Here is an 11,366-nt window from a genome sequence, read left to right on the forward strand (position 1 = left end):
CTCTGTCTAATGCCTCTTGGGACCCCCTTTTGCCCCCTTGAAGGGGCTTTGTTGGGGGGGGGGGGTGGTCCCAGCACTGTGGAAACGTCAGCAAAGCTGACAGAGCCTGGGAAGGGCACCGGAGGGACGGACGTCCTGCTGGTCGACCACAAAAGAGCGTGGTTTGCCGGCCATTCGGTGAGGATGGCCAGCAGAGTCTGTTTGTAAATCGCTATCTGACCAGCTTGGTCCCATCTATGCCCGCAGCCGTTCGTTTTTAACCGCTCAAGGTTGTACCTTCTCCATTTTGCTGCCTCCTTGAAATAACGTTGCATCACACGACGAGCCCACTTCAATTAGAGGAGTGATTCATGTTCCTCCTCGCCTTAGCCTGGTTTGTTATTTGAAGAGAGAAAACATTAAGCTTGGAATCTAAAGACCTGGGACCTTTTGCTGACTTAGCCAGGAGAGTGGCGCAGCCTCAGACAAACCACGCCTCCCTAGACGTCCCTCAGTTTCCCCAGCTGTTAAAGGGGGAGGATTACCTTTCTGTCTCCCTCTGGGTGTGTTCTCATGGTTAAGTGAATAGTGTCTATGAAAATAGGCTTTGGAGAGAGAAGCTGTATTTATTTAGAAGCTTGTTTTGTCTGCTAATGATTCAAGAAGTTTATTGAGAAGCCATTTACTGCCACTTGAGCCAAACCAAGCTCCTCGCCCTAGTTTCGCTTGTGTAGAACAAATGGCAGTTCACCTCGTCGGGTTGAGTCAGAACACGCCCAGAGATGGGCTGGGACGATGACATGGCTTGGCCAGGTCAGGTGGCCTTTATATTGGATATTAAACTGCTGAGCATTGTTGTCACCAATGAAACAAAGACCGGGCACATTGCAGTGTCAGGGATGGGGGGTGAGTCATGACCCACCACAGGGACTCAAAAGAAATGCCCAACAGCATTTTGATTGTGTTTCATGGGTTTTTTCCTGAGAGAGGAGGGTATGGGATGGCAGGAAGCCCACTCTTTTCACAGATAGGGCTTTGTCTAAGGGATGTGCTCACCTCATAGACTTGCTTTTTGTCTTCTCAGATGGAAATATTGCCAGTGAAGACAGTTCCCTGTCAGATGCCCTTGTTCTGGAAGATGGTAGGTTGTCTGTTTCCTGCTTGAGAACTCAGAACTGGGATTAAGCTGTGTGTAGTCTGGGACAGCCCAGTGGAAAGCCAGGAGCCAGACCAACATAGCTCTGGGTTCCCTGTGATTCTGTCATTTCCCATTGGTCGTCTGTTTGGCTGAGAGAGGGTGGGAGCTACAGAAACACACATCTGTTGGAATTTTATTATGTCCTGTGGCCCGGAGGTAAGATTTAAGGTGATCGTGAATGGTGTTCTACATTGTTAGTGGCCAAAACCACATTTTAACCTAACAGACAATTTAAACACCATGCATAGTTTCCTTTGGAGTATTTATAATTTCTGGAGGAAAGAGATGGCCATTGGTTTGGGTCACAAAGATTGAAACCTGCTGGCAGAGCCTGGGGGTAGCCAGAAGCAAACACGCCTCCGCACCTTCCTGAGAAACAGTGAAAGTGAAGGGGAGATGTCCCTTTAGATGCCTGGTCAGGCCTAGGAAACGGTCTTCTTATCTCCCATTGACCTCTAAAACCCTAGTGATTCTCAGAATCTTTTCCTGGGAAATTCTTACAAAAACAGAAGTGACCCATCCCCTCCCCCCCAGCCCATCACCACCACCACACATCGGGGAAGAAGGGATTCCAAACCCAGAAGCATCTCTGAGAAGGTTCCCATGGATTTAAACCCAACTTGGGGAGGTCAAGGCATTAATGACGTGGAAATCTATTGAGTGGCAGTTAGGTTTTTTGCCCTTTAGGGAAACCTCAGGCAGGCAGTGTAAGTGGCAATTCAGACAGAGAACATGAAAGATCTGCGTGGCTCCTAGCCATCATAATAACTGCAAGGATAATAATCACTGACGTTGTTGTGGGGAACGTCTGGCGGGGTATTTACCCAGTTGTCTCGGCCCCGCTATTTGCCATCAGATTGTCATATTTTAATTCATTACACTGGTGGGAGGAAAGGACAGGCCTGCAGGGGAGCAGGGGGCATGATTTGAATATCAGAGGTCCAGCCTGTGGCCTCTCTGGACTCCAGTCTCTGCAGGGGAGGAAACGGGAACGTTTGAGGGAGACTCCTCTGTAACGTGGGAGGTATAGATTGTCATTAGCTGAGGTTGATGCATCGCCTGTGATCAGTTTCCTCCCCTTGTGTCAGACCCCGGACCTCCCAAGGGGCATTGTTGCTTCACGTGGGCCCCAACTCCCATCGCAGGCTTGCTCCTGCCTGGGGCTCTTTCCTTACTGATCTGAGGGTAAAAGAGTGAAATCGTAGAACGTGCCCACTGACAGCTGATGTCTGGGCGGAGTTGGGGTAGGGCGGCGGCGTCCGGGGGGGCGCGGGGGTAGGCGGGAAGGATGACCCTTGCTCACTTCCTCTCTTTCCTCTTTGTGCAGAAGACTCTCAGGTCACCAGCACACTGTCCCCCTTACAGTCCCCTCACAAAGGGCTCCCTCCTCGGCCACCGTCGCACAACCGGCCGCCCCCTCCGCAGTCCCTGGAGGGACTCAGGCAGATGCACTATCACCGCAACGACTATGACAAGTCGCCCATCAAGCCCAAAATGTGGAGCGAGTCCTCATTAGATGAGCCTTACGAGAAGGTCAAGAAGCGTTCCTCCCACAGTCACTCCAGGTGAGCTGGGCCGGGAAGGCCACACGAGGCCACTATCCACGCTTGGACAGACTCCCAGGGCTGTCCTAAGTAGCATCCACAAGCCACCGATCCCCACCGCCCTGGGTGCGCCTCCCTGGCGCTGCCTTTCAGCAGGGCTGCGCCACAGCGCCCTCTGCTGCTGACATGCTCGAGGTGCAGATTCGTCCTTCCCAGGGAAACGGGGGTCTGGGCTCCCAATCCACGCGTTGGCCGCTGGCTTGAATGTCGTTAGATTCCATGGGAATTAATGAATTAGGAAATCTTAGGCAGCAGTACTCCAAAATGGCAAATGAGAGAGCCCACTCGTTAAGAAACCCAGAGTGGCTCAGGATCCTGAATTATCAGCCAAGAGAATTCTGGAGCCGGACAGCTGCAATCTTAGCTGTGAATCAGCAGCTCATCACTCAGCTGGTGTGGGAGAGAGGGGTTTGGGGAGGCGCTTTGGACTGCTGCTCTCTTCTCCTTTCCTTTCGTTATGTCCTGTAAAGCTCCCAGTGGGGACCCAGACAGGTAAATGTCTGTCTCTTAGAAAACAGAAACTGTGGTTCAGGGCAGGGGCTTCGCAGAACAGTCACACTGCCCGTCCCGGAGAAGGCTGGTGAGGGTCTTCATCACACATTGCTCTGGGCGTCAGGGAAAAGGACTCACCCACTTCTGGGGGAGTCCCGGGCAGGCTTCCCGACACCGAGATTGAAGGCCCAAGGCCATACATCATACATAGTCAGCGACCCGCAAGAAGGTGCAGCTCTGTCTGGCAGTGACCAGCGTGGCCTCCTCTGCTTTGCAGTAGCCACAAGCGCTTCCCCAGCACGGGGAGCTGCGCTGAAGCGGGAGGGGGAGGCAGCTCCCTGCAGACCAGCCCCATCCGCAGCCTCCCGCCCTGGAACTCGCAGTGCAGTATGCCGTCCACACCCGACCTCCGAGTCCGGAGTCCCCACTACGTGCATTCCACGAGGTGAGTCCACCCATCTCCCTCCCTAGACCAGATGTGCCTTTGTAGAATTTGGCACTGTTGGACCCACGCTGGCGCAGATAAGCCGAGAGCTGGAGTCAGGACTGAACCAGCGAGGTAGGTTCTTTAAGTGAAGCAGAATCAAGAACTGAGCTGGCAGCCGGAAGCCCGTGGGAGGCAAGAGACACGTTATATCCCACTGTCCGTGCCCAGTGGGTACCGGGAGTTGGTTGGATAATCCCGTGGAGACAGTGGGCATGGAAGGAGCTTTCCTAAGCCACAGAAGTGGAGGCCGGAACAGCTCCCCAGGTTAGCAGGGAAGAGCACTGGGGCCAGAACAGCCTCGCCCTGGTGGGGTGATCTTTACTGGACAGTCCTCATGTATCCTGGACTTCCTTTAATGCCCCAAGGTGTAAATTCATTCAAGAGCAAAAGGAACAGGCAAACGTGAGGCTTCGGTGAATCACACCTCGCTCTCCTAAAAAGAGGCAAAACCAAAGCCATCACTCCATTTTCTCTAAAACTAAGTCCATAGGGACCGCAGCTCGAAGGACAGATGGTGTGATCTTCTGTAAGTGGTGAACCATTTATGTAGGGTACGATTGAGCTCTCCAGGCAAGAGTCTCTTGTCCATTCATTCTCTCATTCACTCATTCATGCAACAGATATTTATCAAGTGCCTATATGTACCAGGTACTATTCTTGGGCATAGAGCCGTGGACAAAACAGACCACGCTGTGCCCTCATCAGACTGACGTTTTAGTAGGAAGAGAGTCACAGTAAAGAAATAAGTCAGTGGTGATAAGTACTGAGAAGGAAAATGAACAGGGCAAGTGAGTGAAGGGAGAGACCATTTAAAGGAGATCATCGGAGAAGGCTTATCTAATAGGGTGACATTTGAGCAGAGACCTGGATGGAGGAGGGGGGGGTGGGTAGCAAGCTCTAAGGGTATTCAGGGAACAACAGGGTCAAGGCCCCAGACACAGGCCTGCACTCAGCATGTTCCAGGAGGCCGGTGTGGCCAGAACAGAGTGGTGGGGCGGGGTGGGACCTCAGAGAGGAAACTGAGGCCCGAGTCAAGGAGGGCCACGCAGTGGGGACTTCGCAGTGTACCCTGAGTGACAGTCAGCCCTGGGAATCGCCTCTTCCTGTTCTTGGTCAACCCAGCCATGGTGAATTTCTGTGGAGTCCTTGTACTCTGCCCCCTGCCATATTGATGGATATTTATCGTGTGGCTCCAATGAGCAGAATGGATTGTAAGCAAAGAAGTGGAGTGGTAAGTATTTGCATCCGTGATTTTTAAGGGTTCCATGTGCCACCAACCTTCCGTTTTAGACAAGTGTTCGTGGGGAAATGGAAATCTTTCCAGTACTCATAATAGTACTGGGTGGAACCATATGGTTGCTTCTGCTGGGCTGTTTCTTGACCTACAAAATTGGGCATTTCATCTGGCTTAACATAATACCAGAACGGGGACGATCTTGGTTCGCTGTCTATAGAACCTCTTTCCACCTTTAAAAGGAAAAAAAAAAAAAAAAAGACCTGCTCTATTGGCATACTTTTTTCAGAAGCCCTTGCGTGGGCACTTTGTCCCCATCGCCCATTCGGAATCGAAAATCACGGCGGAGGCCCGGCTCTCCTCCGGGGATCAGCGTCCCCTCCCGGCCGGTCTTCACCTGGGAGGGATGGGAAGCACCTGGATCCCCAGGGACCCGCCCTTAGACTCGCTCTCCTAGACGCGCGTTTGCGGGAGGCTCTGGGCCCTGCGGCCTCGCGCTCTTTCGGAGTCCGGGGATCGGAGCCTCGCAGAGCCGCCAGCCCCTCCCCCGGGCGCTCCCAGACGCAGCGCGCCGTGGTCTCCCCGCAGGTCGGTGGACCTCAGCCCCACGCGGCTGCACAGCCTCGCCCTGCACTTTCGGCACCGGAGCTCCAGCTTGGAGTCCCAGGGCAAGCTCCTGGGCTCGGAGAACGACACGGGGAGCCCCGACTTCTACACGCCACGGACTCGCAGCAGCAACGGCTCGGACCCCATGGACGACTGCTCGTCGTGCACAAGCCACTCGAGCTCAGAGCACTACTACCCGGCGCAGATGAATGCCAACTACTCCACGCTGGCCGAGGACTCGCCGTCCAAGGCGCGCGCGCGGCAGCGGCAGCGGGCGGCGGGCGCGCTGGGCGCGGCGAACTCGGGCAGCATGCCCAACCTGGCGGCGCGCGGCGGCGGCCATGGCCACGGCGTCTACCTGCACAGCCAGAGCCAGCCCAGCTCGCAGTACCGCATCAAGGAGTACCCGCTGTACGTGGAGGGCGGCGCCACGCCCGTGGTGGTGCGCAGCCTGGAGAGCGACCAGGAGGGCCACTACAGCGTCAAGGCGCAGTTCAAGACCTCCAACTCGTACACGGCCGGCGGCCTGTTCCGGGAGAGCTGGCGCGGCGGCGACGAGGGCGACGCGGGCCGCCTGACGCCGTCGCGCTCGCAGATCCTGCGGACTCCGTCGCTGGGCCGCGACGGCGGCGCCCACGACAAGGGCGCGGGCCGCGCCGCCGTCTCGGACGAGCTGCGCCAGTGGTACCAGCGCTCGAGCGCCTCGCACAAGGAGCACAGCCGCCTGTCGCACGCCAGCTCCGCCTCCTCGGACGGCGGCTCCCAGTACAGCGCCTCCTCCCAGAGCACCTTCGTGGCGCACAGCAGGGTCACCAGGATGCCCCAGATGTGCAAGGCCACGTCAGGTGAGGGGGGGCGGACGGCTCGGCGCGCACCTGGTCGGTATGGAGGTGAACTGGTAGGGATTGAAGGTTTTCTTAGAGCAGGCAGGAATGAGAGATGGTTAATTCTAGAAACCTAGCTGTCAGGTGTGTGAGACCTTCCTTCCCCTCCTTCCTCACCCCTCCCACTCTAGCCTGGGTTTTGCCGCGTGAGGAAGACCTGGGAAGGGGCGGGGAAGCGCATCCTAAGCCCCGCCCCAGCCCAGCGGACTGCGCGCGCCGCCGTCTCCCATATCAGCTTCCTGAGTAGGGGTGCAGACCATCCCTGCAGCCACTTGTCCTTGTAAGGACGGAGATCCAAGCAGTGGTGAAGCCCGTGTCTTTCAGGGTTTATCCAGTCAAAGGTGCGCCTTTACCCTGGTGAAGGGGGCGACAGTAGTAGGTGAGAGGCAGCAGTGGGCAGGGGAGAGGAACACTTGAGGCCCTGAGATTTGGCCCCCAGGTGGCGCAGACCGGCTACAGAATGAAGTGGCGAGAGCTCTGCCTGTGACTTCCCCTGGTGACTTACCGGAAAACTCGAGACTGCTCCCTGAGATCTCGTTTCAATGATGTTATGTTCTGACCAAAGTAATTTTTGTAAAGTGCTTCTGGTGCCCCGTTGTTACATCTTAAAGTTTTCATCATCAGAGGAAGGGTTACCGCATATCCTTGTACTCAGGGCATCGAGCAGTACCGAATCAAGTGAAAAATGGAAGAAACCGTTCTCTCCCTTAAGTTAATCCCCTTCCCACTCCGTCTCCAAGAAAGAATAATGATGATAAAAAAAAAAAAAAAAAAAAAAAAAAAACAGTCTTTGTCCAGCAGTCTCCACGTCCCTGCGGGGTTTTCAGCTCCAACAGACGCTAACTCATTTATATATCTTAGCACCCACAAAGAGGGGAGATTGTGCGGTGATGAGAGACTTGATCGGAGCGCCTTTCTAGTTGGTGGGATGCTGCCCGATCATGAATCGCCTGATAAAAGCCAATTAAAAAAAGAGACTGCATCACACTGACTGTAGGAAAGTAAGTGGGAGAGGATTTTGAGACATAATGAAAAATGATTTGTAAAGTACCAGAATAAAATGAGAGCAGCAAATGAAAGGAAGTCCAACTCAGGATTTGACTTGTGACTGGAAAGAAGGTTAAGGGCGGGCAAAAATCCAGGGAAGGGAGAGTGATCTTATAGACAGAAAATGGGGCGGGGGGGCTCCTCTTTGGGGGACTGAAGGAGATGCTTGGGGCCTGGGGAGAACAGGGCGAAAAGGAAGGACCGGCCGGCTGCCCGGGTGTGCCAGCTCACAGGGCTTCTGCGTCCTCTCCCCAGATTCTCAGTGACTCGTTTATTATGTCATTGCCAAATGACAAGTTGCAGAGACAGGAATAAATATGGTTCACGCAAGCGTGAGAGAACCGTGGACTTCAAGGTCCGAGAACCTTCTCCAGATTCCTCTGTCGTCTGTAAAATCAGCCCAGTGAATTATGCCATCAACTTCCTAGGAGGATTTTGAGAATAATGAATGAATATATTATGTATATCATTTAAAGACCATGGTCCCCTGTAACCCTATTAGGAGAAGCTGAGGTTGGACAGGTCAGGAGTATTTATGTTCTGTTGAAACTGTAGCACTTGTCTAGTACATCTGCTTTACCTTAAGAGATTCGGTAAATCTTTTGGAACATATTTTAGACTAAGCATCCTAATGAAAAAGATCGCATTCCCAAGGAAGCAGAGGGATGCATTTAAGTAGGATTTACTTCCTACTGAGTTTTCCCAACTAAAAAAATCCTGCCCACGTCAATAAGCTCCACGTAGTCAGATTTGGATGAGCTTTGGAAAGCCCTGCCCCACTTGAAGGGTCCTGACGTGGTAAATTATAAAGCCTAAAACGGCAGAGACCACAAGCTCAGAGAACCTTTCTGGAGGTTCTCTGTTTGTAATAAAAAAGTTTTAACATTGGGGCCGTATCTGGAAACGCCCTGTGCAGAGAAACAGGTCCTCCCCGTGCTAGGCCAGCCCAGGTCCCCCTCCGAGGACAGTGGGGACTGTCGCCATACCTGTGGCCACTTCCCAGTGGCAAAGCAGGGACCTGAGACCCCAAGCGAGCTTGACTCAGAATGGAGCTGCACGGCTGGGGGGAGAAAACGTCGTTGGCCAACGTGGGGAGAGGAGAGGGGTGGACGTTTTCCCACGGGGACCCTGCCACGGGGCCACAGGCAGCATCTCTGGAAAGAAGCTCCTTCACTGCCCCGTGTCTGACCCGTGTCTCTTCTGCGCCACCTACACGCAGCTGCCTTACCTCAAAGCCAGAGAAGCTCAACGCCGTCCAGTGAAGTTGGAGCGACGCCCCCCGGCAGCCCTCACCACATCCTAACCTGGCGGACCGGGTGAGTTCCCCCTTCAGACCTCCGACCCTCCCTTCCTGGTTAGCAGTGATCCTCCGTGTTCTTCGTCAGTTAGAGCATAGCAGGTATAAGATCCTAGAGACAGAGGGTCTGTCGGCGGGAGAGTGAGGTACTGGGAAACCGGGAATGATGTACAGCGCTGCAAACTTCCTCTCCGGAGAAGCCCCAGGCACTGCTGTTACCTTGCACCCACTCCTTTCCGGCACCGTCCCTTTATTCGGGTGAATTCTCTCTACTCTCCCCTTCAAAGTTGGTGATGGTCCTGGAAATGTGGAGGGAGCCCAGTGTGCTTCTTTGGCCAGAATTCCAGACAGCACTGGACTTGGGTTGCGATCACCCCAGGCCAGCCAAGGAGAGATTCAAGAACCCACCCACCCCCACCCCCGGCCTGAGCCCCAGCCTGAGCCCCAGCCTGCTGCTTTGCATGCTTGGCAGCGTGTCCACTGTTTTGGTGTCAGGATGCTGCTTAAGGGAAAAAAAGCCGAAGGCTCAGGTTCTGTCTCAGTCCCGGCCAAGCCCTTGTTCAGAACTAACAAACAAAGGGGGTCGGGTACCTTGAGACCCTGAAGAGGTGGCCCACGCTAAATGATGAAACAAAAACTCGGCCCCTTTTTCAGCTTTAAATGTAGGCAGAGACCACCACATAGCACAGTAAACCTCATGGACACTTAGGATGTTTTCATGTACGGAAGAGTCCGGCAGATACACGTGACCTGCCTCCTGCTCCCCTCACCATCCCTGCCTCTTCCGTTGCTCCTAAGACGTGGACTCTAAGTGGATGCTCCATTCTATCATTATCCATGGGCTAAAGGAATAAGAGGTCCCTTTATCCAGCTTTATTCAGTTTCTCGTTTGCTGGGGCATCCGTGGGGATGTCTGGGAAAATTTGACAGCTGTGAGTTACACCAGAGGGAAACCACAGGACCCGAACTGTCTCCCCCTTTCAGGCTCTGTTCTTGGCAGACATTTTTTGTTGCTGCAGATTTCTCTCTGGCGATTTTAAACCAGGCTTTATTCAGCCTTAGTATTTGACAGAAGGGGAGCTCACATTTATTGAGTGATTGCTGTGTACTCAAAGGCTGGAAGCTTCTGCTGACATATCTGAGCTCATATAATCCTCACTGCAATCCTGCAAGGGAAGTGCCCAGATTTTTTTAGTTTTATAGATGAGGCTCAGAGAAAATCAGTGTCTTCCCAGTGTCGCACAGCTGGATGGTGCTGCAATTTCAGCCCTGCACTCTGTGGGCCCACACCGAAGCGTCTTTTTCCACCAAGCCAGTGGTTCTTAAAATGTGGTACCCCAGACCAGCAGCATAAGCATCACCTGGGGTCCTGTTAGAAATGCACTTGCCGGGCCCATCCGTGACCCACTGAATCAGAAACTCGGGGTGGCGCCCGGCAGTCTGTGTTAGCAAGCCTTCCAGGGGGTTCTGATGCACTTAGGTTTGACGATCCATCACCGACCCACCCCACGCTGCCCCTTACTCTCTTGAATTTAACAGACCCTGCGGTCCCAACTGCCAGTGTTCTGTGTCCATTCCCACTGCCTGGTCTGTTGGGCAGCAGCTACCCCTGTCCTTACTACACACCCTTGTAACACTACCTTACGTACCATCCACACCCCAGCTGTAGCTCGTGTGGTCAGGCAGCTGCTGCAGGGCTTGGGGGCCCAAGAGTTTCAAGAAGATAGATAGATTCATAAGAAGAATGACAGGTCTTCTGTGTATATGGTACCTCCACTGGCTAACCCATCTCACCCCGGATAAGGACCTTCAGATTTCAGGCTGTCTTTCTGGCTTCTCCAAATTTTCTGGATCACACCCAGTCTCACCTGATCTAAATACATGACTGTTACTTGACGGACAGCAGGCTTTGGAACTTATGAGCACCCCTCACCTGCCTTTCCCCTGAAGTGGATCTGGGAACATGCCCATGTTGGATCACACACAGCTAGTGAGGATTCGAGACCAATTTGAAACAAAAAGGAATTCTGGTCCTTAAACTCTTTCATCAGATTGAGTTGAACTATCATTAACGAACAATAACTGTTCTCTGTGATGTGACAAGAAAATACGAAATGGGTCAAAAGTGCCAAAGCCTGGCTGCCTTCCTAACAAAACTAAAGAGGTCTTCGACGCCCGCGAGGGGGCTGAAAGTTGCGCAAGGCGTGTGTTATGTGTCACTAGCGCTTGGGTGCGTAGTCAGCTGGGCTTTCCAGTGCATTAATAAGCTACTCGTCGTGTCTGTGTCAGCTCCTCTCTTTAACCTGACCTCTCTTCTCTTCCTTCTGCTTTCCTTTGTTCAGAGAAGCAACAGAAAACTCGCCCATTATGGATGGGTCTGAGTCTCCAACTCACCAAAGTACTGATGAATAGAGGTATCGTAAGGGCATGTTTCGTTCTTACCGCCTTCCCCCTTCACTGTTCATGCGTCTGTGATCTCAGATGTGCTGCATCTGTGTTGCCTTTGCCCGTATGTATCATAACTTCCAGAAGGAAAGA

At 53.4% G+C, this 11,366-nt stretch overlaps 1 protein-coding gene across 1 annotated transcript in view; it reads left to right on the forward strand.

Moving 5' to 3' along the window:
* FRMD4A (FERM domain containing 4A) overlaps positions 1–11,366 on the forward strand; it is a 306,388-nt gene that overhangs the window by 282,996 nt on the left and 12,026 nt on the right. Inside the window, exons 18-22 of the mRNA XM_007460894.1 lie at positions 1,064–1,120; positions 2,505–2,742; positions 3,551–3,718; positions 5,583–6,445; positions 8,751–8,847. Of these exons, the coding sequence (XP_007460956.1) occupies positions 1,064–1,120; positions 2,505–2,742; positions 3,551–3,718; positions 5,583–6,445; positions 8,751–8,847 (1,423 nt within the window). The remainder of the gene's footprint in view (positions 1–1,063; positions 1,121–2,504; positions 2,743–3,550; positions 3,719–5,582; positions 6,446–8,750; positions 8,848–11,366) is intronic.

This window comes from Lipotes vexillifer, unplaced genomic scaffold, assembly GCF_000442215.2.
Source record: "Lipotes vexillifer unplaced genomic scaffold, Lipotes_vexillifer_v1.1 scaffold534, whole genome shotgun sequence".
NCBI lineage: Eukaryota > Metazoa > Chordata > Mammalia > Artiodactyla > Lipotidae > Lipotes > Lipotes vexillifer.